Source organism: Procambarus clarkii, chromosome 24 (assembly GCF_040958095.1).
Source record: "Procambarus clarkii isolate CNS0578487 chromosome 24, FALCON_Pclarkii_2.0, whole genome shotgun sequence".
NCBI lineage: Eukaryota > Metazoa > Arthropoda > Malacostraca > Decapoda > Cambaridae > Procambarus > Procambarus clarkii.
Genome location: NC_091173.1, coordinates 21644771 through 21669604, shown reverse-complemented (window position 1 = coordinate 21669604; position 24834 = coordinate 21644771). Strand labels below are relative to the sequence as shown.

The window sequence follows — 24834 nt, the reverse complement described above, 5'->3', positions numbered from 1 at the left end:
GCCGCTGCAAGCAATAGCCTAGTGAACCAAACTCACAAGTCAAGCCTGGCCTCGGGCCGGGTTTGGGGAGTAGAAGAACTCCTGGAACCCCATTAAGCAGCTATCAAGTAGTGGTAGGTGCGGAAGATGATAATGAAAGGTGATGATTAAGGTAGTAGTGGAGTATGGTCTCCTGCAAGGTGGTCCCAGCTGCAGGTGTTGTCTCACAGCTCCAGTAGCACCCACGTAACCTACCTCCCCCCCCCCCCTCCCCCACCTAAATACCCTGTACGGGGAGTGCTCACTAACTCACTCACTATAGTACTCACTAACATGCTCAGGTCTCGGCAAGCTCAATGTAGCGCTGAAGCTGGAGTTGTTGCTTTGAAGCTGAAGTTGCATGCAGAGATATATCCGGTGCTGGCTAAAGATGGCAACTGCATGAGACCCTCACCATCTGTCAGCTCCCAACACCAGGTCGCTCCCATGTTGAACCATTCTTGTCTGCTGTGTGAAGTGGCGGATGTTTTACCCTGACTTAAATAACGAGCTCAGAAGACTCTCCTTCGGGACCCGCGATTAGTGCTTCATGCACAATATGTGACATTTATGAACATTCAACTTTGTTTGCCCTAAGTATATTTCACATACACTAATGTATTGACGACTATGAAGTACTCAAGACAGAAGAAGTGGACTATAGTATAAACCCATTTCATATCTTTATTTTATCAAAGTGGAAATACTTTCTTTGGCAACATTTATCCGCTCGGCTCGTCATCAGCTGATTTTTGTAAACAAGTGACTTACCTAAGCAAGATCGTCACGTGCACCCAACTGGTGTACGCTGACAGTGGTAGTGAAGTATGTAAACAATGTTGTTGTTTTAGATTCAGCTACTCGGAACAAATAGTACGGGCAATCGTGAGCCCGTAGTAAACAGTGGTAGTGACGATATATATATATAGTCAGCTGGAGCCTGTTGATGTATGCAGACAGTGGTAGCGGGAACCCTGCTGGTGTACTCAATGTTTACCGCTTATACCAAGAGTCCTGATGGTGTACGCAGTGTACTGAGTCTTGGTGTACATAAACTGTTGAAAGGAAGTAGCGGGGATTAGAAATGGGCTTGATGGTTTAGAGAGTAGGGGTTAGCGAGGGGGAGGGGGGAATAAGAGAGAGGGTGGGGGTTTGAGAGGGGGTGGGAATAAGAGAGGGGGTGGGAATAAGAGAGTGGGTGGGGGTTAGAGAGGGGGGTGGGGGTAAAAGAGGGTGCTGCCACAATGAGTAAGAACAAGCTACCTGGCTGCGCCTGCGTCATTTAACACTGGGAAACCACCATGCGAACGCTCGGGTAAGTCTGCTCTCGGAATTCCAAGTTAATCTATTTGCCACTTAAAAACATATACGTATACCGTTCATAGTATAAGAAGACCTACACCTATAATTTCATCGTGGATTTTGTTTCAGTCCCGTTGTACTACGGTGTTTTTTTAATAAACAAAATTTTTGTTTTCAATTATTTGAATTTATGATTTATAGATCTATGCATTATTTGAATGCAAAACACTTAAACAATACAATATTATTTTGGTCCTCATCAGTTATGTAATAACGGTCTATCTATTGTGACTTAAATATTCACTATAATCATAATTTTCTGGGACATCACATCTGTGCTGTAGGCTGCGCGACTAATAGTTATTACGTTCTCTGCCAGAGTGGTTGTAATGAGGAAATGACTTTGGGCCACCAATGACTAGCCTTCTATATTACATGGCTGCCTAACTATCTTGTTAGCAGAGTTAGTCAACAATAAATACTCAGCCTATACATAGCTTAAAATCAAATGCACCATCCCCGACGCCTTCTATACGGCATAAATAGGCTCTCGAGATTTTTTGATGTAAACTTTCTTTGTGAACTCTGAATATCAATATGGCTTGCCACTGTGTGGCATAAGTAATATGGCTAGTAATTATGTGGCATACGTATTCGGCCCATCATTTGTGGTCGGTTGATATAGTCATTTACGGTAAGAATTGAAACTCACAACACATGCTAGTTACTCACGAGGCTTCTTGCCAGTAACGGTGGGTCGGTGATAAGGTTTTTTTTTTTGGTTTGAAACCCGAATTTTGTAATAGCATATATACTTGAATTATTCTTCAGGATGCTAAATTACATTTGGTTAGAAAAATCGAATATCTGTGAATATTTAGTATTTAATAGAAATTATTTGGTCAAATATGCAAAAATTGACTGATAGACCCCTAATATTTTCACGTGTTGTTTGATTTAATTAGCTCAAATGATTTACAAAAATATTAGAAATGTATCTGAGGAACCTGACCTAGCCTGTCTCAGGCCTACTACAGTACATATATATATGCTATACTTGGCCTAGGAATGATAATGCCCACGTTCTTGTGTCCTCTTCGACATTAATGGTACAAAACGTGAACATTGTTAGCTGCAGCATTATTTTGTACATTACCTTGCGTTAATTCCAGGGTTCAAGGTCCCCGCGATCCGGCCTCTGACCAGGCTCCACTAAATTGTTGCTACAGTACTGTCATTCTAGGAGCATGAGTTAAATAATTTATGTTAACACCGATAGATATTCAGTTTCATTGACGTGCTATAAAAAAAACAGTTATTAAGTTTTTATGAGATATTACAGTTATATGCGACGAGTGTATTTATGTTCTCTAAAGACCTTTACTCCTGTCAGTATATTAAATGCAGATTTAAATTTAGCATTTTAATATACTTGGCGCTTTACAGATGGGGTAGCCTTATCAGCTATTTTTACCAGATATAACTTTGATGGGACTTCTTTCCTGAAAGCAAATTTTACTGCCGAATTTTATATACTTGAGAAATTTAATTTTAACGAGTCTGCAGTTATATGCTATTGTTGTTGACTAAAATATTATACTAGTTATTTTATTTTCTAACCCTTCTAATCCCATAATAACAGAAATACAACATTGGTTGCATCTCATATCAGATATAAAAAAAGATTTACTTTACTGGATACAAAAGTTATATCCTTGCATATACGGAACTAGATAATCCATTCAAAGTGTGACGCTTATGCACTTTGACGCTTAATGCATGGAGAGACAGGAGGGGCGGGAAAGAAAGGGGAGGGGCAAGATTTGGTGAGGAGGGAGGGAGGAGATAGACCCGGGCGCCGCCGGATACCCAATCTAATATAATATAATTGAAGCAACGAGAAAGACTTGCAGACTATCGATATGAAGGCTAACATCTCACATAGGTATTATCCACATGATGATACAGACATGACAGTTTGCACTGAGAGACTTGATATAGAACTGGACTTGAGTATTCCAGTCTCTCTCTTATCAAAACTACACTACTTCAAGAAACAAGATCTGATATAAGATTTATCACTAACATGCATAGGGCTCAAAAGTCTAGTATAAACAGTAGTGTTGGGAGCTGAGCACTCTATGATCAGACAAAATAAAACCTCCCCCAGTGTGGCATATATTGTAATTACCAGAATTTGGGTGCGATATCGTTTGCTTATGGCAGGTGGTTTCAGATAGTGAATTTCACAGCAGTGAGCACTCCAAATGTAAACTATGTATGTGAATATGAGCTAGAACCCACTCAACACTATATTAGTGAATACTCAGTTATGAATGGTTTTAAACCAAATGGCACGAGATGCTTTGAGCTCTGTAACTATGTCATTCAATCATGGATATTCGAAAATATTCTCATGCTGTTCCCAAAGACTCACATCCCATGCAAGACTAACTAACTTATAGGTAGCTCTTGATCTTCACCCTGCCATTCTTTGTACAGAATATGGTCCTTGTGCAGAATAGGGTCTTTGTACAGAATAGGGTCTTTGTACAGAATAGGGTCTTTGTACAGAATAGGGTCTTTGTACAGAATAGGGTCTTTGTACAGAATAGGGTAGCACCACGCTGCTGTCTACCTCAGTTGTCATTAAACCCAAATGGTTTAACTTTAATAATTACTTGCTTGTGGTGTCCTGCTAGGCTGCGGTGCCTTATTGTCGTTAGTGACGAAACTGTTTAATATTACTCCATTAGAATAGTTTATTGAACAGACAAAAACAATTAATGACTATCTATGTTGCGTTGCTCTGAAGGTTGTGTTGCAGATGACGCAAGGCGTCACTCCTGATGTTGAATGTGTGTGTTGCAGCTTGGTGGTGTTGGCAGGGTTGGTGTTAGTGGGAGGAGTGTCGGGGTACGACTCGCCCTCCTGTGGCGGACGCCAAACCATCGTCCAACTCTTCGAGTGGAAATGGACGGACGTGGCGGAGGAATGCGAGAGGTTCCTGGCTGACGCCGGCTTCTGCGCCGTCCAGGTCAGTCATTTTCCTCCCACGCCTCCAACGAGAAGGCCCAACACCTCCCCCACAACGTAAGCCAGAACACCTCCCCCACAATGTAAGCCAGCACACACCTTCCCCCCACAATGTAAGCCTGCACACACCTCCCCCCACTCACTAATGCAATCCATCTCTAATTAATATGTTTCACCTTCACTGACTGTATACAGCGGAGTTCTGGCACTAACCCCAGACTTTGTGATGGTGGCAATATTCCATACTAGCGACATGAGTACAGGGTATTAATGGTCCAGGTGCCATAATATAGACAGTCGTAGCTATGATGGTGCCACACGAGCAACATGTAATGATTGCATGCTACTTTACAGGCTTGCAACATAAATGGTGGTGGTGAGAATTGATTTACTAAGGGCAGGTTGTGTTGGTGCAGGTGTCGCCGGCCGCGGAGCACGTGGTCCTGGAGGATAGCGGGTACCCCTGGTGGCAGAGGTACCAACCGGTCTCTTACCGCCTCGAGTCCCGCTCTGGCACTACGCTACAGTTCATCGACATGGTGCAGCGCTGCAACGCCGTGGGGGTCAGGTGAGGCACGGAGACCAGGGGGGTACGGAGACCAGGGGGGGGGGGTACGGAGACCAGGGGGGGGGGGTACGGAGACCAGGGGGGATACGGAGACCAGGGGGGGTACGGAGACCAGGGGGGGGTACGGAGACCAGGGGGGGTACGGAGACCAGGGGGGGGTACGGAGACCAGGGGGGGTACGGAGACCAGGGGGGCACGGAGACCAGGGGGGCACGGAGACCAGGGGGACACGGAGACCAGGGGGGTACGGAGACCAGGGAGTGGAAGGAGGTAAGGAGAGAGAGCCCACAGCACTATGTCCAACCAGTAGGGAGTCTGTATGGAGAAGACTTATTTATTTCAGTCATTAGAACATTAACTGATTGGACAGTAACATTTACTTAACTTCCCATACAATATAAAATTAAGTATAACTAACATACTAGCTTTACAATACACTAACAGAATATTAGCAGTGTATTTACGACTCTGAGGATCTATAATGCTCTTACGTCTGGTAAGGCAACGATGGACCGCCATCTTGCCAAACTGAGGGACATTTCTCTTAAATATTAGATGTTATAGAGTTCTCCTCTTCTGAAACCCCAACTTATCTAAATAACTCTATAATTTAAGTAACTAAAATCCCACACTTAATCCCAAACATTCAGGGGCCTATAACTAAAATATTTTGAGAGTGAATGGTCCTTATGCATGTGTAAACAGAAGCGCTACGACCCAGGGTCGTAACAGCCACAGGTATATCCTGGGTATAACAAGGAATGGGAGAAGCTCCGGTAGGGTGAGATGCGGCGACGTTAACGTAGAGGTCTTGCGATCGGAGTCTGCTGAAGAGAATCATTCTTTCAAGTGACTGTCTCTTGCCTTGTGTTCCTGTGTGAAGCAGAGAGTATATGTTATTGTGTGTGTGTGTGTGGTGGTGATATGGGGGGGGGGGGCGCATGTGTGTTTATGTGAATTTATCTGAAAGCCACTAACACTAGTAGCCTCGACGAGGACACGACGCCGGCGGCTTGTCAAAGGTACTCCCCAATTGCCTTGATGATTTTTTCCAACTGTACTTTAAAAGTTATATCTTGGCATTTACGGCATCGGCGGGTAGGCGGTTCCACGGGTTTATAACCCTGTGGGTGATAAAGCATTTCCTGTTCTCAGTCCAACATTGTGGCTTGTTGAGCTTGAAACTGTTGCTCATTGTTTGTATTACATCTGACGTTTTGAAGAAATTTTCAAAATCAACATCCTCCAAATTCTTCAGAATTTTAAGTTTCAATGAGACTCGCCCTGTCATGCCTGGTTTGCATTGTTGTTACCCCTGTGGCCCTCAACCTTTCCTGATACGTGAGCTGACTTAGCTCTGGAATGAGTTTTGTAGCCCGGTGTTGCACCTTCTCCAGAGCAGCAATGTCCTTCTGAAGATGAGGTCTCCAGCCTTGCATACAGTAGTCCAAATGGGGGCGCACCAAAGATTTATACAGTTGAATCACTACCTTCTTTTTCTTGTGTGTATGTTGCGTGAAGTGTGCATTAGCCTGTGTGTGTGGTGAGGAGGGGAGGGTGTGTGCGTGAAGTGTGCACTAGCCAGCTAACACACACGCGGGCACTTGGCAGGACCATCGTGGACGTGGTGATCAACAACATGGCCAAGGAGGGAACATCTGGCTACGGCTCGGGCGGCTCCTACTTCAATGCTGATGATCTCCAGTACCCTGCCGTCCCCTACTCCAGCCAGGACTTCACCCCTCGTGACCTGTGTCCCTCTGTTGACGGTGAGTTCCCCTCACTACGCCCTCGTGTCCTGTGTCCCTCTGTTGACGGTGAGTTCCCTTCACTACCCCCTCGTGACCTGTGACTGTTGATGAAAGCGACCCCGTCCCTTCCTCTTCCCTCTTGGTTCTGCACCACCTCATAGATCCCGGACACCAACACAGGTTGGTGTCCGGGGTATTGAATTATCCTTTCAGATAAGTTTAATAATCTAGTAGCCAAAACGCAGTACTCGGCCTACTATGCAAGGCCCAATTTGCCTAATAAGCCAAGTTTTCCCAAATTTATATATTTTTCTAAAAAAAGATTATGAAATGATAAACCTATCCATTTCATTATGTATGGGTTGATTTTTTAGAGAATGATAAACGCGTTTTCGGCTTAATTCACCTTCATCAGAGCAAAGTAGAAAGAAGTTCTTTCTACTTTGCTCTGATGAAGATGAATTAAGCCGAAAACGCGTTTATCATTCTCTATTTTTCACATGTGGTTTTTTCGCATATTATATATATATATATATATATATATATATATTTATTATATATATATATATATATATATATATATATATATATATATATATATATATATATATATATATATATATATATATATATATATATATATATATATATATATATATAAATAATGTAAGTCAAAATGCAAATGTCGATTATAACATTTTTTTAAACAATAAAAATGCCAATAGCAATATTTTCAATACTACCGACATTAAAATACTGTATAGTGTATAATGAGATACATACAACCATTAATTGAATCTAAAGTCATATACCTTGTATTGCGAGGCATGAGTGTTGCTGTTGTAAAGCTTTCCTGGCGCTGTATTTACACATTTCCCCACCAACACAAGTGCTCTTCAAGTAAATACTTAAGGGCTCAACTCAACTGCTATAATTTGCTTAGATTCTCAAACACCTCGAGCATTTAAAGTAAAACCAAACGGTGTGTTGGAAGTGTTGCGTGTGCAGTCTTGTAGGTGTTAAAGTGCGTGGTGTTGCAGGTGTTGAAGTGTGCGAGTGGTGTTGCAGGAGGGGTGCACAACTACAGCGAGGTGACGGAGGTGAGGAACTGCTACCTGGATGGGCTCACCGACCTGTACACCGCCAGCGACGCCGTCAGGGACCAACTCTCCACCTACCTCACCCTCCTCCTGGACATTGGTGTCATGGGCTTCAGGGTCGGCAGCGCCAAGTATGTCTGGCCCGAGGTGAGTGTGGGGGGGGGGGGCAGTATGTCTGGCCTGAGGTGAGTGTGTTCGGGGGGGGGGGGAAGGGGGCAGTATATCTGGCCTGAGGTGAGTGTGGGGGAGGGGGGAGGAACCAAGACCAGTAACTTCATGTTATGGGTAAGCCCAGCTTGCTTGTCCTGAAGATAACAAAGCGAGGGATCGAGTGTGGAACGTTGTTAGGGATGACAATTGTGAGTGTTGTAGTGTGAGGGGCACCTCTGGGTCCCCCATAACGTGAAGGGTTACCCATGCAACATCCCGGGTCGTGGTGCATGGGAGGCCCCAGCATGACAAGGAGGTAACACAGAACCGGACCTGAGGTGACTTGGTTCCCCCGGCAGGACCTGGAAGCCATCCAGAGCCTCACCAACAACCTCAACATAGCAGAGGGCTTCCCCAGCGGCCAGAGACCCTTCGTCTACCACGAGGTCCTCGACCTGGGCAGTGATCCCATCTCCGTCAACGACTACTTTGGTATAGGTGAGCAACACTCTTGGTACATTTGGTACAAGTGAACTACACTGTTAGCACATTTGATATACATAAGCAACACTTTTGACAATTTTGGTATAAATTTTGAAATATAGCACTACAAGTATAAATGAACTCGTATTTTTCCCAAACTAAATTTTGTCACGAATCTTGCACGACGAGTGAGGAGATAACTCAGTATCTGGTGGCCACCTCAGGACTGACGACGGAGTTCCGGTTCTCGTCGCGGGTGGCGGCTGGAGTAGACAACTTCACGCTGCTGGCTGACGTGTACGACTCCCAGGTGGGGATGGCGCCCTCCTACAAGGCTCTAGTCTTCGTTGATAACCAAGACACCCAGAGAGGTGTTCCAAGTGGAGTCGATGCCCTGACTTACAAGCAGGTGAGGAGAGGGGACGGCAGCAGGCAGGGGGTAGGCGGTGCAAGTAATAATAATGCTAAGAATAATAATAATAATTGTTATTCATAAGAGGGTACAATGGGTTGGTGAGATTACCCAAGATTGGTATTTTTACATTCTTGCAAAGTCACTAACACGCACAGCGTTTCGGCCAGGTCCTTAACCTAACATATCAGGTAAGATGAAAAAGGTACATTGTAGCAGGCAGTATTGATAATTTTTGTTGTATTATTTTTAGTTACTAATAAATTTAAATGAATTTGGGAGAGAAATCAGCTTTTGAGCGCGAAAGTTCGATTATATGACTTTTTAACGTTCACTGTAGGCTAGGGAGTACAAGATGGGTGTGACCTTCTCCCTGGCATACGACTACGGCTTCATGCGCGTCATGAGCAGCTACGAGTTCGACGACAACGACCAGGGCCCCCCGGGTAGCGACGATAATGGCAGCACTGACAGCGTGCCCATCAGTGCTGACGGCTCCTGTGGTGGCGGCTGGGTCTGCGAACACCGCTGGAACGCCATCGTCCAGATGGTCAGTAAAGAGGGGGAAGGAGTGATAAAATGGGGTTTCCAATGCGGAAAATGCTACTGGAGCATTGGCTTGCTATGTGGTTTGGTCTGAGGATGGCAGTGCAGCCAGAGAGAATCAGCTTCGTTCTGATGTGCACATGACAAAAATCACATTTCCAAAGAAAATATATACAGTATAAACTTTATTTAATGCTACATCGTCGGCAATGGACTCAAATCCCGTGTGTGTGTGTGTGAACCCTCAGGTGATGTTCAGGAACGTTGTGTCAGGGACTCAGGTCGACAACTGGTACCAGGAGGACGAGGACGTGGCCTTCTCCCGCGGACACCTGGGCTTCTTCGCCATGTCCAAGTTGGCTTCGCTAGACAAGGTGCTCCAGACTGGTGAGTGTCTTGTCAAGTCTGTAGCTACACACACTTTCCTTGTGGCTTTATTTTATATATCTTATTAACCAGGCTGTCATCCCTGAATGTCATCAAACGTTGGAACTGGAGAACAATTCAGGAAATGTAAGAGACTTCTTGCGCTTCCCACGGCTTGAAGTCCCTGGGGAGAGAATGGTCATGTTGTGAAAATTTGAGAGACCATGTCACGTGCTGCCTCACCATGCACTTCTGCCAACCTCGGAGGCCTCTTTAAACAATATATTCCTTGATTATTTCATAATATATGTGATTTTAGAGCTATTTTTTATAACAATATAACCTACCTGAATGAACTTGTGGAAACATTGAACGGTCACCATTTTGAGTTACGAAAAATACGCTTATATTTTTGCTGCTGAACCCAAACTAAGGCAATTATATTTGTTACCTTTCGTTTCGTGGGTCCTACAGATGTTTTGTATAACTTCGTCAGGATAAACAAAAAAAAAGAGGGGGAATTCTCGAAATACATTTTTGGGGGAGTGGGAGCCACAATTCTGTAATACAATACAAACAATAATAACTGTTATTTATTATTATTATTATTTATTATGATTTATTATTATGATATTATTATTAGTAGTAGTATTACTGTCATCATTATTAATATTATTACCTTCCTTACCTGGTGTCTGCCGCTGATCAGGGCTGCCGGCGGGGGACTATTGTGAGCTCATCAGCAACTGCACCAGGAGCGTGACAGTGGCCGAGGACGGGACAGCTCGCATCGCCATCTTCGACTACCAGGAACCCATCCTCGCCTTCTGCGTCGGCTGCGGCACTCCTGGTAAGGCACAGTCTAGCCTCCACCTTTGGTAATGCCTTATTGCACTCGTGTCTTGCACTAACGTCCAGCAGAACTGCGGCAGAGACAACACTACATAACAGCTAAATATATATACAGTATATAGTTTGGCAGATCTTACTGTGCGATCCATTTTGGTAGTACTAGGGCACTCTGTACTATCCACTCCGAACCTTAGTAAGGCTCAGTATTGTACCCACTTCAAAGTAAGGCATTTCAGTGCCCACTGGTGGTGAGGAAGTGCCCACCCCCCGACCCCAGTAATGTTTTTAATAATAATGTATTCCAACCCCTGTTTTATTAGCTAGCTTATTATTGCCATGCAGGCCCTGATGTACCTCTGTACACTATATGGGCATGAATGTGTAATAATCGAGTTTTGGGGTTAAACCTCTCGTTTACTCTGACCTTGTGTTTGTCTCCAGTGATCACCACAACGACGTCCACCACAACGACATCCACCACAACGACGTCCACCACAACGACGTCCACCACAACGACGTCCACCACAACGACGTCCACCACAACGACGTCCACCACAGAGGCGCCCACCACCCCTGCCTACGGAGGCAAGGTCAGGACGGTCATCTTCATTCACAAGCAAACCAACCCTGGCCAGGACCTGTTCATCATCGGAGGCATCGACACTAATCACCGCCCAGGTGAGCCCCAGGTCACCCATACACACTGTCACATACACACCCCAGGTCACAGGGGACGCATGTACACCCCAGATCACTGGGGACACGTATACACCCCAGGTCACAAGTGTTCATCAGTACACCTACACTGTATTACCTTACCAAGTTGTACAGATGAGACATACGTGCCAGGGAAGTGGCTGTTGCTACACCGAAGTGCTTACTCTTCATAATCTTAATCCTGTGTTGTCCCTGCTGGTCACCGCTACCGGGGCGGGAGCGCTAGGAGCACTGCCTCACCTCCCGTGTCTAGCGGTGCCGGAATATTTGGCCGCCCAAATAATGATAGTAATCGTTAGTGAGTTAATGGGCTGACATATTGTAAGAGAAGTGAGTAAGAAATTTACTTGAGATGAAAGAAAGATGCTGGAGAACAACTCAGTACTTAGATACACAGTGAAATCGATAGACGGGATGGAATCGAACCCGCGTGACAGATCTCGGACACCCAGTAGTGCGTGCGTCTGCGTAGTCAGGGACGCGGGTTCCATCTCATTGTATGTCCTCAATATTTATTCATTACTTTAATATAATACAAGAACAGGAAACTATCTTATATTGTTGTATAAATAAATGTCTTCAATTATAGGCAGCACAATCTTAGCGACACTCACATAAGTCGACAATGACAGCAACATACACAAGACTGGTCAAAGTAAGAACCATATGAACAATTCTAAGCGAGGAATATATTAAGATAGGCTATAGGCACACAACCACTACCACTCACCCCACCCTACCACCTCCACAACCCTACCACCACCACAACCCTCCCACCACCATCACCATTACCCGTCCACCATCACCACTACCCGTCTACACCCACAGACTGCAAGCCTGACGCAGAGTCGGACCCCTGTTCGCTGGACATCACCGTCAACAAACTGGGCACAAACGAGCACTACGACAAATACAACGCTTGGCGGCAAGGCGACACCAAACTGGACTGGTACGGTGCCCAGGAAGGTCAGGGTAACTACAACGGTGTGCAGGCCTTCGGCACTCCCCTTGTCTGGACCACCAACAACCCCAGCGCTCCGGAGTACCAAGAACTCAACACGTGAGTCACCACAATGTACAATGAGTAGCTACGATGTACAGTACAGCCATGGTGTGTGCAGTGAGTAACCAGGATGTACATTGTGTTACCAGCGCGGGCAGTGTGTAACCAGGGGTGTACAGTGAATAGAGATGGTGTACAGTGAATAGAGAGGGTGTACAGTGAATAGGCAGGGTGTACAGTGAATAGGCAGGGGTGTACAATGAGATACGAAGATGAAATTGTAATTGAGTGTGAAAATTTTCAATTTTTTTTTATCTCTGTTGTTCAGAAAAATGTTTAAAGATGTCATATTACCAAAAATCCTGGCCAAGTATCTCAAGTTTGGGAAGTGTAGGTAGTACACACACAGTAAGCTCCCCATCCCCCAAGTTACTGATCTAGTTCATGGTCACTGTAACATGACCCACACTACCGTAATTAGACTACTGCCCACTTGTAACTTGATAACAAATTCGGTTAGGATAACTAATAAAAGATTTAGTTCCTGAGCTTATTTTGAAATTGTACATGTTAGCAAACTCTGTAACTGGTTCATCAATTAGTTTTTTATTGGGTAGTTTACTTAATTTATCGAATTAAGTAAACTTGTCACTGGCGAAGTTTTCAGAGTGGACATAGGAACACACAGGCCCTGTCAGATGATCAATATTGTTGAACACGAGTAAAAAAAATCTCAAGGTCCCCCTCTTGTCCAAATTGGTGGACGACCAGAAGACTTGTAATAAAGAGCAGCAGGTACTCTCTGGTCATACCATTCGCCAGAACTTGTTTATCATTCATTTCTCTTGACTCAAACTCCGTCCCTATATCTAACCCATGAGGGAAAAAGATGAAACGACTGATTTTGTTATAAAAAAAACTTCTTTGTGCCTATAGGTTCGGAGAACACTACTGGATGGTGGACATGATTATGGACTGCGCGGAGACGGACCTGGGCTGGTTCCACTTAAAGTCCTACCTTTCTCAGACATCATCAGGGTTGGAACCTGACGTCGACCAGGTCTGTACTCGACCCTATGGATCTACGTAGCTGTATTAACCTAGCTATACTTTGGTAATTGTTCTTGCGGTGGGCTAACTCCAGCTTTTGGGCTCTGCTTGAGCCATTAATAGACCTGTGCTGCAACTCCCTTCTCTATGGGTTTGCCTCCAATATTTCCTCCCCTGGTATGTTTCCTTTGTCCACGTCCCTCTCCTTCGTCCAGGTCCCTCTCCTTCGTCCAGGTCCCTCTCCTTCGTTCAGTTACCTTCCCATTCCAAGCCCCTTTAACTTTACCTGCCATGTATGGTGAGGTGTAGACCGTGTTCATCCGGACTTTTCACCTCGTATGATCTGTTCTTGAGTCAGTTGATCTTTTCCCCGTGATAGTCACAGGTGTGACTCTTTGAACACACAAAACTCACTTACCTAACTATAACGTATCAACTATAACGTGTGTGTGTAGTTATGTTTAATATATATAATATCTTTATTTGTAGCTGGCTGATCTGACCTCATTTTACTACCCCCCTTGATTCCGTGCGTTTGACCTCTCCATAACCACCTGACCTCTACAGGTGCCACACTGCAACGGTGTGGATGGTAGCTCAGAGCCCTACGACACCGTCTACCACACGGCTCGCTGCGGCTACATCAACGTCTTTAGTTACGCGGAGCCGGGGTGCTATGTCCAGGTGCTGCCTGACGCGTCCAGCGCCCTGTAAGAGGAAACTACACTTCACCAAGGACCGTTCTCTTGATGTCCCCATGGGCTTCGGGAACCGCGACTCGACCTTGTTGAAGTTCTCGCCCTCGAGAACCCATTTTTTTCATATCATTGATTCCGTACTTGGGTCGAGCCTTAAGCTGCCTTGTGCGAACGCTGTACGTTGGAACGGACGTGATGTACATTGGCCTGTAATAAATATATATGAATCAGTGACTATTCACTTACCTTAGCCCGCTATGTCCGAGGTGCTTATTCTATAGATAAGCTGATATGGTGTCAACTGGTATGTGGGTGTACCGTTGTCTGGGTGTACCGTTGGGTGTACCGTTGGGTGTACTGCTGTGTGGGTGTACTGTTGTGTGCGTGTACCATGTGTGGGTGTACTGTCGTGTGGGTGTACTGCTGTGTGTGTGTGTGTGTACTGTGGAATGGATGTACTACTGTACTCACCTATTTGTACTCATCTATTTGTGCTTGCGGGGGGTTGAGATCTGGCTCTTTGGTCCCGCCTCTCAACTGTCAATCAACTGGTGTACAGGGTCCTGAGCCTACTGGGCTCTATCATATCTACATTTGAAACTGTGTATGGAGTCAGCCTCCACCACATCACAGTGTGCTACTGTGTGGATGTACTGCTGGTGGTGAGGAGCTGGTGGTGAGGGGCTGGTAGTGAGGGGCTGGTAGTGAGGGCTTGGTGATGAGTGACTGATAAACCTGTCTTGCGTCATACACCGGAAGGACCTCACACTCTAGATATATCGTCATATCACGACCGCCATCCAGGTGATGAGGGAACGATGCCACCTCCTCGCTATGGACACAGATAAGGAAGGTGGATAAGTACCAGACACCCGGCCGCCCTCGTCATCAGTACGCCCACTTCCTCGCCTCCGTCCACGCGTACCCGCACGCCCAGGTCCAACACCCACACCACGAATCCTCAACATGGTTAATACTTCATACCTGACCACTCCTCAAGGAATTGTCCGGATAGTCGAGCTGGTAAGTTTAGGCCATAGTATTGTTGGTGTTGTGGTGTTGGTGCTCTGGTGTTGTGGTGTGGTGTTGGTGTTATGGTGTGGTGTTGGTGTTGTGGTGTGGTCTTGGTGCTCTGGTGTGGTGTTGGTGTTCTGGTGCAGTGTTGGTGCTCTGGTGTAGTGTTGGTGTTCTGGAGAGCGAGGCCTTACGCGACCAATGAGAAACCACCTGGTTGACTGTAGTCTCTCCCTACAGGTGTTCGTTATGGTGGCAATGGTCACCTGGTTTGACGCAATTCACTTCTGGTTGCACGTGCCTACTGGAGCCACAGTCGCCTCCATCATTACCATCGTGGCCGTCATGGTGCAGAACTTGCTACAAGGACCGTCGCGTTACGCGGTAAGTTGATTCTCTCCAATTTATGTCGAACCACTTAGTTGGTAGAGTAACGACATTTGCAGACAAAGTGTTTTTTCTAAAATCTTCATGAGATCTCAGATGAAATATATTTGATAAATTCCTTTCATGTAGACGTCATCTATAAAAGAAAGTCAGTAAAGTTTGTTGTGATCTCTCCCAACAAACTCTCACTCAGTTTGGGTGTTTCTCTCCCACGTTAATCAGATCTGTGCCCCTCACCCAAGTGTCTCCCCCGCTACAGTACCTCGCGAGTGCCTCATTATCGAGACACTCGTAGCGCCTCTCTTTTTGCGGTGAAGAGTCATGTTGTGGAATGATATTTTCAATTCTTGTGCTCCTGATATTGTCTCTTAATATATTTACATTTGTCTTACAGGAAGTTGTGATTAGCGCGGTGTTGGCCATACTCTTCCTGACAGCTGGCATACTGATCTTTGTGAAAGCATCGCACTCTGCGCAGCTCCAGGCCTGCGGGGCCTTCTGCATCCTCGCGTTCCTGGCCTACGGCGTTGACGTCGGCCTGACAGGCAAAAGTTTTTCCCAGTGAGGTTCTCCTTACCTCCGGGTTAAGCGCCATCCAACACACTCTTTCTCGTCCTTCAGCTTGGACTGGTCGGTATAGTGCCGGCTTCGCTTCTTGCATGGTCACCGTTTAATCCTCGATAATTCAAGTGGTTGGGCACCGTTCCTTCACTCCGTCCTAGTTTCCCTGCTCTTAGCCTGCCTTCAAGCGAATATCCATTTTTAAATTATTTTTTTTTAAATAGTAGTCTATGCACATTGGCCAACTCTAATTTACAAAAGAAAAAAAATCCAGATTTCTAGCTCCTGCCATTGCATTGCTCTTCAACAAATCACTTGAACTCCAAACCTTTCCGGATATTTTAAAAAAGCAAGAGTAACCCAAGTCCATAAATGTGGTGATCTCACTGATGTCGGCAATTTCAGACCTATATCAATTCTGCCAACCTTGCCAAAAATATTTGAAAAGCTAATCTACTAGCAGCTTTAATCTTATCTACCCAAACACAATATACTTAGCTCTTGACAATATGGCTTCAGACCCAAAAAAAGCACTAACGATGCACTGATTAGTATGATTAACTTGATACATGCAGCTCTTTATAAAAAGGAGTTCCCTGACGAGTTATTTTTTTACCTACGTAAGGCTTTTGACACTGTCAACTACTAAAAACTTTTTTCTTGAATTACATCATTATGAAGTCAGAGGTCACTCCAATACCTTCAGTCTTACCTGACTGACAGGCTCCAGTATGTTTCTGTGAATAATTCCATTTCTCCCACCCTATCCAACAACACTGGTGTTCCACAGGGCAGCATACTTGGCCCTCTCCTCTTTCTCATCTACATTAATGACCTACCAAATTTCTCTCAACACCTCAAACCAGTTTTAATTGCTGATGACACAACCTTCATTTTCTCCAGTCCTGACCCTCTTGCTCTGAATGTTTCAGTGAATACTGAACTAAATAAAGTCCATCTTTGGCTGACTGCTAGCAAACTCACACTTAACATTGACAAAACCTTCTATATTTTGTTTAGTAATTTATCCTCAGATCAAATTAATCTAAGAATAAACAATACCCAAATTAATAACAAAGTAAATGGTAAATTCCTTGGTGTCCTCATCGATAACAAGCTGAATTTTCAGGGACACATTCTAAATATATATAAAAAAATAAAAAACTGTTGGCATTCTTTTTAAGATCAGATATTATGTACCTCGTCCTGCCCTGGTGACGCACTATTACTCTCTCATCAATCTTTATCTCAACAATGGTATTTGTGCTTGAGATTCTACTACCCAAAATCATCTACGTCCTCTAATTAACACAAAGCTGCTATTAGAACAATATCAAATTCTGGCCTCAGACAGCACTCGGTACCCTTACTTAAATCTCTGAATGTTAGATATTAAGTCACTGCACATCCTCTCAAGTGTACTCTATATATTTAAAACTCTGAAGTGTAATGCCAGTCCTGACCCCAAAAGCTTCCTAGAAGGTTGTAACAGAACCCATGAGCACCACACCAGAAACAAATACCTATTTGATATTCCAAGAGTACGACTTAACCAAACTAGAAAAGCTCTACAAATCAAGGGACCCAGAATGTGGAATGACCTTCCCAATCATGTCAAAGGCTGTACCTCTCTCAACCAGTTTAAGAGAAAAACTAAATACTACCTAATAAACTCCTTGTAACCTACCTTACCTCCTAAATGTCAACCCATGTCTTGCTAATTTCAGGCAACACTGGTTGTTGACCAACTTGTATAATTGCTGATTACTGCCATGTCCCCCCCCCCTTTTTTTTTAATTTTCAATACAATTTATATTTTAATCTCAATTAGTATTAAGTTTTAATCTAAGTGTTTCTTTCCCCCACACCTTGCCCGACACGCTGTGCTTATTAGTTGATTTAGGTATTGTATGTACTAGCTCTATCTATAAATCAAAAATTTATAACTCATCTATGTATGTATTTTTACCTGAATAAACATTTGAATTTGAATTTTTAATTTGAATTACTATTGTCATTACAAGTTCCCTGTTGTGTGGCTGGAGCAGTTACGACGAGATGTTTCTGTGCCTTGACCAGACGCACCAGCTCAGCTGTGTAAAGTACCGGCATTTTGGAACACAGAGATTACAGATACGTTTGTCTGTTGGTACTCATGATTATGTCCTACAGAATATATCCTCTGTTGGTTTAGTGTTGGGCTTGAGTCCTATCACACCCTGAAGGATTATATAATCCATGATATAAGTCAGACCTAAAGTAAACGTGGTGTATATACACACACAAGTGGAATACACGTCTCGGTGTGTATATAGTTTGTCTGTACATTTTACTTGATATACGTCCTCTGACGATTTGTTTCATTTATATAAAACGACAATTAAGTGCTGCTCCGTCCACTTGTAAACAGATGACAGAGAACACAAGGCACAATACAAGGACACAGGACATGAGAACTGTGTTCAGGACTTAAGTACACTCGCTGGTTGGTCGCTATGTCAATTACAAAGAAACTGTGGCGTAAATAGCCCTCCCGAGGTTGATAGGTCTTAAGACCAACACCCAACCAAAATACCGGACGTAGGGTCGTAGATGAGACAACTATGAGTGGGTATGTGGCTGTAAACAGGATGTTTTATGTTTGTTGTTTTAGATTCAGCTACACGGAACAAAACGTTCCAAGCAGCACGGACTATGGTAAGCCCGTCGTATTCACCTGGCACAGGAGATGTGTGTGTAAACAGGATCTGACATTTCCTCTAATATTATGTGATGGTGTCAAGGTCTAGTGGAAGCGACAGTGGCTGGCCAAACCGACCACGCCTTCAGAAGGCGCTGGAGAGAAGGAAGCAGTTGTACCTCACACATGAGCAACAAGGGAGAGGTTGTAAGGCCAAACTCACAAGGAGCTTGTGAGTTTGAGGAAGGAGTAGATAAGCGCACACTACGCCCAACCTACAATATTGGATAAAGTTTTTTTTAGCAGGTTTTATCTTATCAATCTTGCCAGCCTCCTGTCATGCCTCTTACTATAGTTAGTCATATGAGTTGGGTCTACGTGCTCGCCTTAATTTATTCACCCAAATGCGTTTGTGAGGTCGAGCTCTAGCTCCTGAGCCCCATAATCCCAGCTAATGCATAGACTTCCGACCCTCTTAATTATGTTTGATTCTATCTTTTTGGCTATTTAATGAATCGACTAAAATTTACCCTCTAAACAATATATTTGGGCGCTGCCCTTACATTAAAGACGTCCTGCTTGACGTTCTCCTGTAGTCCTTCCATGGTAGTTCCCTCGTTACTCTTAGTAAACAACGCCTCTTTGTTGTACCGTGTCTATTCCTCTGATAATATTTTATGCCGTTATCATGTCTTCTCTATTCCGTATCTTCTCACGTGTGCTCAGATCCAGGCTTTAGATTGAAGTGTTAGTTGATGAGTTGAAGGTGCTAGTGCGGTACACTGGCTGTGGTACCGGAGGCGAAGGGTACGTTATTACCACGCTTGGTGGTAATAACTAAATGCATTGACGGACGTCCCATATGATATATTATTTATTACATTATCTAAAACCGAACAGTATTTTTTTTTTTATGTGCGGGCCGCAGGGCCGTTGATCCCCGGAACCTTCACAAGGTATAGGTTGCCACAGTACCTTAACGTAGTATAGTATATATATATACGAGGAAATACCAGAAGGTAAGACCTTTGTCACTTATCAGCGGTGATTAGATTTCTCTCTCGTGTAGAGTGTCTTGGTGGAGGCAACACCGTCTAGTCTTCCCCTGCTTGTGGAGCCCACCTCACGCCCGCGCCCATCCCTCCACACCCACCCACAGCTCTTCTCCGCCCTCAAACCCTCTACGCCACCAGTTTGGAGCCACAAGATAACTTCCTACTCTCCCCCCCCCCTCCCCTGCACACTTGCTACTATAACCTGTACTCTATATTTAATTTTTACGGCCTCGACCTGACTTATAGATGCCCACTCCTCACGCGCCCTAACCCCACCCTCCTCCTCGCTCCCATTACCGCCACCAGGATTCTTCGCCTACTCGCGTAGCTAATCGTCACTACTAGACTTCTCGAGCTCTCTCCCACGCCCACAGCCTTCACGCCTGCACACACAAGCTCCCGCCCTTCCATCAAGATGGATCCTATGACTTACGTTATGAGTCCGCGAGGGATACTGAAGGTGTCTCAGATGGTGAGTCTGTCCTCTACCTCTACTTTATCCTCCACGTTAGCCTCCTCATTAGTGTATAGATGGGGTGAAATAGTTACTACTGTATGGTTCTTCCCATTGATTGATGAAGATTAGGCCACCCAAGAGGTGGCACGGGCATGAATAGCCCGTAAATGGTAGATATTTTGGAGTGAATGTGATCTTTGGTCGTGATAGGATATACTGCGTGCTGTGCGAGCATTTTAAATCGTCAGTCCTTACTATGTGGCTGCTATGGCGGGGAGGATACTGCCGGACAGTATTTATGAGGGTGCCCAGCTTCAGGACACTTTTCATTACCGGAAGAGTGGCAGTGTTGATGGCTTCAGGGTGGTCAACTTCACAGACAGGTTGACGACCTTCATCGTACCAGCATTACCCGGCATAGGGAACGAACATCCCTATAACACTTTTTAAGAAATGCCCGGAACATCTCAGGGCGAACAAACTTCACCACAGGGTGGTGGGCTTGAAGAATCTACACCCCTACCAGGTCCGATAACGTCACACGCAGTACCTCCACTAGGGCAATGCCAAGTCCAGTATGGTTGATAGACGACGAAAACTAAAGGCCAATCGACGACGTACGCTCGAGAGGGGGCATCCACACCCTGCACTAGCAGGGTACCCAACAGGGCACTCAAACTGCCGCTCAACCACCAACTGCACGATCCGCCCAACAACTGAGGGGACAGGACGGGTCTGCTCCCTCCGGCGGCCGACCGGCGAACCTAACCAGGTCCACTGTAATTGGTTGTAGGCTACGTTTGTTTCTTATGTGTGGCATCAGGTGGTGGGGGGTCTTTGGTGAAAGTTTTTTATAGTTTAATTAATTTATCATACACCCTATACCCATCCTGAGGGCGGCGGTGGAAAAGGTTACAGAGGCACTTATGGGCTGAGGAATGAACCTCGAAATTCAGTTGGCTAAGCAAGTAACTATCTTGAAAAGATAGTTATGATTTAATATATAAGAATATGTCAACAGTCTTATCGTTGGGCTCAGGAAGGTTACTTCTGGTTAATTTAAGATAAAGTTCGAGGTAATATTTAATGTTATTTTGAAGAAAGTATGTTAGTTTAGAAAACATATCCTCCTAAAATTATAATACTTATGACAACTATTTGGTCGAACGTACCAATATGTACTGTTACCCCCAAAGAGTGCGAAAAAAAAATTAATACCAAACTTACACATTTCTAGGCCTAGTATAGCACATATTTGTACTATATCAGATCTAAGATAGCGTGCATTAGGCCTGGGATTGCTTGGACAAGTTAACTCAGGTTCTTTAGTTACATTTCCGATTTTCTAGAATACTATCTTGACTAATTCAGTAATAAAAATGTGAACATTTTGAGAGACCAAATAGTGACTATAAGTACTATCATTTTAGAAGGATGGGCTGAGCTTTGACCATAACATTTAGTCCCACAATTGTTTACATTCTTTCATTTATTTAGCTTAGCCTCATACAGGTAATGTACACTGAAGGCAGCGCTTCCCCAGTGACCAACGACCCTCTTGTCCCCGCAGGTGTTGGTGGTGGTGGTGGTGGGGTTGTGGTTCAGCCTTGTCCACAGCTGGCAACACTTCGTTACTGGCACCGTCTTCCTCAGTTTATTCACCTGTTTTGGACTCTTTGCCCAGAATGCTTTACACGGGCATAGCAGAGTGCTGGTAAGTCGCTCTCTCTTTGTTTTTTCTCGCAAACGCAAGCACGCACGCACGCACGCACACACACACACACACACACACGCACGCACGCACGCACACACACACACACACACACACACACACACACACACACACACACACACACACAGATCAAGGTGTGTGTGTGGTCAAGGTGTTAGGTGTGCAGTCAAGAATCTGTACACCTGTTGATTGACGGTTGAGAGGCGGGACCAAAAAGCCAGAGCTCAACCCCCGCAAACACAACTAGGTGAGTACAACTAGGTGAGTACACACACACACATAAAATATAATCTAATTATGACGTTTTTGGATTCTTGAAACGTTTAGAAACATTAACTTTAGTGATAAGCCATTGATAAATTATTTCGTGAGTTTGTTCTCACTGTCAAACACTACTGTGTTCCATCAAAATTTTGAAAATACAATTTAAAACATGAGGTTTCCCTATCAGGGAACATTATTGTAGAAATGAATTTTATTAAGCCCTATTATGTCCTCTGTATATCAAATTTGTATAATGTGTGAGACTCTTGTTTAAGGCTATATATCGTACATGCTATGAAAATGTAATTCCAAAATGAATATATATATTTTTTTGTGTGTGTTTTTTTTAGGAAATCCTCCTGAGTGGGGTGTTGAGCATCTTCTTCTTCGTTAGTGGCATCCTAGTGCTCGCCAAGTATTCTTCCAAGGAACCCGTGGCCGACGCCTGCGGCGCCTTCAGCTTCTTCCTCTGCGTCATCTATGGCCTCGATGTATTTTTCTCATACAGGCAGGACTCTGAGTGAGGCGCGGCTCCAACAGTTTCTTTCTGCCCTCTTCTTCAGTGCAACAACTTCGGCCTCTCATGATGTTCACTAGCCCGGTTGCATGTTTGTATGTTTGGTGCTGCAACTCCCTTATCTAGCTAGCACGGCAGCATCCATATTCATCATAAATCACAGTTTGCAGGGACGATTGACAGTGATGTCTGTAAAACATGCACCTGGAAGTAATCTTGCTCTCAATTATACAGTGTAGCCTATGGATGGACCGGTACTAAAGAATGGGCGCCATGGTGCCACTTGTCTTCTCAAATATTATCTCACATTCTGTACGCTATGATCCTCAACGGACAAAATAACATGCCGTTCTTGTTCTCTATTTTTTTTTTGTATAAGTACGATCTAGTTTCATAACTGAACACATTTATTATAAACAAAATGTTTAAGTGTCATGATTCCCTAACCAATGGCCGATATGGAATCCTATTAATGAGAACTAAAATTCTGTCAAAAACTGTTATTTAGCCACAAATCTACGCTCACCTTAACAATGAATGGTAAGGGTGAAGTAACGCAATCATAAACACATCCCAGTAAAATACCGCAACGAATCCTCCAGAAATTAATGGAAACACTTCCGTCTAGTGAGTCCATGGACACAGACAACTACTAAATATAAAATGTGGGTAATAACTGCGTCGTCGTTTTACAATAATAATAATATTTTGCTAAACAATTGTCAAACAACTTCTACTTCAAATTATTAAAATCTTAAAAAGCTATATATTTGTAATCCACCATGGCATGTACTGCTCTCTGTCTCTCTCTCTCTCTCTCTCTCTCTCTCTCTCTCTCTCTCTCCCTCTCTCTCTCTCTCTCTCTCTCTCTCTCTCTCTCTCTCTCTCTCTCTCTCTCTCTCTCTCTCTCTCTCAGAGATTTTCTTCTTAGGTATTTTAATCTTATGAAAAACAGTAGTATCACAGAAAAGACATATATCGATGCTTTATATTTAAAAACAGACTTTTGGAGAATGTACTCCATCATCAGTGCAAAAAAAATAAGCACACTCGACAAAAAAAAAGCTAAAATCGTAAATAAAAAGTTCAAAGATTTATTAAAATCAGTATATATATTAAAATACTAAGACAATAAAACCTAATCAAACAATATACAAAGTAAAAAGTAAAAAATATATACAAAATAGAAAAAAATACAACGTAGACATAACATAGAGAAGACAATAGTGGGTGAGCAATTAAGTCGAGAACTCAGAGTTTTCAACGAATGGTCTCATTTTGCCGAGGTAAATGGATTCCATGATAGTGATCTAGTCGATGACTTGGAAGTTATCACAGTGAAATCAGTGTGAGTGAATGGCTGACACATGGCTTCACAGCGATCTTTGTTAAGTAGAGGACACAACTTGCCAAAGTTGCAGACATACGGCAAAAGATGACCCAATGCTCACAGGTACGATGATAAGGTAGCATCATGAGATATTCCCCGGGGTATCGAACCTTACAGTTCAAGCACTTAGAACAGATAAACAACACCAGATCTGAGATCAAAAGGTAAACGGTCCCTATGTTTAAAGTACTTACCAAAAGTATGATTAATGGTAGACACAAACTGAAAGCTAATATGTTGATAGGAATGGATTTCATTAGGTCAATTAGTAAATGGTTTAAATGTTGAAGGTTATGTCATCTCAATATTGTGAAGAGTAAGCTGGTGTGTGGTGGACCCAATCACTGAACCGTTAAGATAGCGAGGGGTCACGTTACAGAAACTGATAATGGCAGATAACGCATTTAAACCTTGATGAAAATGCTCTTTGTACTCAAATGTACTTCTGCTTTGCTTTGTATAGAAGGAATTTAAGGAACAAATAGATCACATCAGATTGTTAGTGATTAGAACTCATCATCTATATATATAGACGATGTAATCCACCATCAATCCAAAGATAACTCATCATCTATATATATAGATGATGAGCTCATATTACGACCTGCGCTCTCAACACATGCATGACACACAAACATGCGTTCTATCGACCTTTTTTTACCCATATGTTTTAAGAGATTTTTGTATGTGATTCATAATAAACAACTTCACGAGGGGTGTAATTA

At 43.9% G+C, this 24834-nt stretch overlaps 3 protein-coding genes and 1 long non-coding RNA gene across 5 annotated transcripts; 3 read left to right on the top strand and 1 right to left on the bottom strand.

The window, feature by feature from the left end:
- Positions 1 to 1235: 1235 nt before the first annotated feature.
- On the top strand, positions 1236 to 14282 carry LOC123761604 (alpha-amylase). Of its 2 annotated transcripts, none has more exons than XM_045747629.2 (14): positions 1236 to 1333; positions 4192 to 4357; positions 4773 to 4924; positions 6536 to 6693; positions 7744 to 7922; positions 8285 to 8423; positions 8633 to 8817; positions 9161 to 9370; positions 9615 to 9753; positions 10442 to 10582; positions 11026 to 11262; positions 12130 to 12361; positions 13241 to 13364; positions 13922 to 14282. In XM_045747629.2, exons 1-14 carry the CDS (start codon positions 1320 to 1322, stop codon positions 14066 to 14068), a joined length of 2223 nt encoding a protein of 740 aa, XP_045603585.2. In that variant the 5' UTR covers positions 1236 to 1319; the 3' UTR covers positions 14069 to 14282. The 2 variants fall into 2 exon arrangements, with proteins under 2 accessions (XP_045603585.2, XP_069186846.1); XM_069330745.1 differs by having other exon boundaries at positions 6536 to 6741.
- Positions 9748 to 20942, bottom strand: LOC123761608 (uncharacterized). Its single transcript, XR_006773242.2, has 4 exons — positions 20757 to 20942; positions 10421 to 10655; positions 10080 to 10292; positions 9748 to 9916 (listed from the first exon to the last, which is right to left on the bottom strand). It is a non-coding gene; the product is annotated as an uncharacterized lncRNA (long non-coding RNA).
- Positions 14846 to 18006, top strand: LOC123761607 (uncharacterized). Its single transcript, XM_045747632.2, has 3 exons — positions 14846 to 15075; positions 15307 to 15450; positions 15848 to 18006. The coding sequence occupies exons 1-3, from the start codon at positions 15019 to 15021 to the stop codon at positions 16016 to 16018; spliced, it is 372 nt and encodes a 123-aa protein (XP_045603588.1). The 5' UTR covers positions 14846 to 15018; the 3' UTR covers positions 16019 to 18006.
- Positions 19789 to 24834, top strand: LOC123761606 (uncharacterized). Its single transcript, XM_045747631.2, has 3 exons — positions 19789 to 20221; positions 21777 to 21920; positions 22553 to 24834. The coding sequence occupies exons 1-3, from the start codon at positions 20165 to 20167 to the stop codon at positions 22724 to 22726; spliced, it is 375 nt and encodes a 124-aa protein (XP_045603587.1). The 5' UTR covers positions 19789 to 20164; the 3' UTR covers positions 22727 to 24834.

What these genes read in the sequence shown, in the direction of transcription:
- LOC123761606 (XM_045747631.2), top strand. Translation starts at nt 20,165, where the DNA reads ATGGATCCTATGACTTACGTTATGAGTCCGCGAGGGATACTGAAGGTG. An exon ending in TACTGAAGGTGTCTCAGATG is followed by an intron (nt 20,222 to 21,776) that starts GTGAGTCTGTCC and finishes TTGTCCCCGCAG; the next exon opens with GTGTTGGTGGTGGTGGTGGT. An exon ending in ACGGGCATAGCAGAGTGCTG is followed by an intron (nt 21,921 to 22,552) that starts GTAAGTCGCTCT and finishes TGTTTTTTTTAG; the next exon opens with GAAATCCTCCTGAGTGGGGT.
- LOC123761604 (XM_069330745.1), top strand. An exon ending in CCAAGTATGTCTGGCCCGAG is followed by an intron (nt 7,923 to 8,284) that starts GTGAGTGTGGGG and finishes TTCCCCCGGCAG; the next exon opens with GACCTGGAAGCCATCCAGAG. An exon ending in CGACACTAATCACCGCCCAG is followed by an intron (nt 11,263 to 12,129) that starts GTGAGCCCCAGG and finishes CTACACCCACAG; the next exon opens with ACTGCAAGCCTGACGCAGAG.
- LOC123761607 (XM_045747632.2), top strand. Translation starts at nt 15,019, where the DNA reads ATGGTTAATACTTCATACCTGACCACTCCTCAAGGAATTGTCCGGATA. An exon ending in TTGTCCGGATAGTCGAGCTG is followed by an intron (nt 15,076 to 15,306) that starts GTAAGTTTAGGC and finishes CTCTCCCTACAG; the next exon opens with GTGTTCGTTATGGTGGCAAT. An exon ending in AAGGACCGTCGCGTTACGCG is followed by an intron (nt 15,451 to 15,847) that starts GTAAGTTGATTC and finishes TTTGTCTTACAG; the next exon opens with GAAGTTGTGATTAGCGCGGT.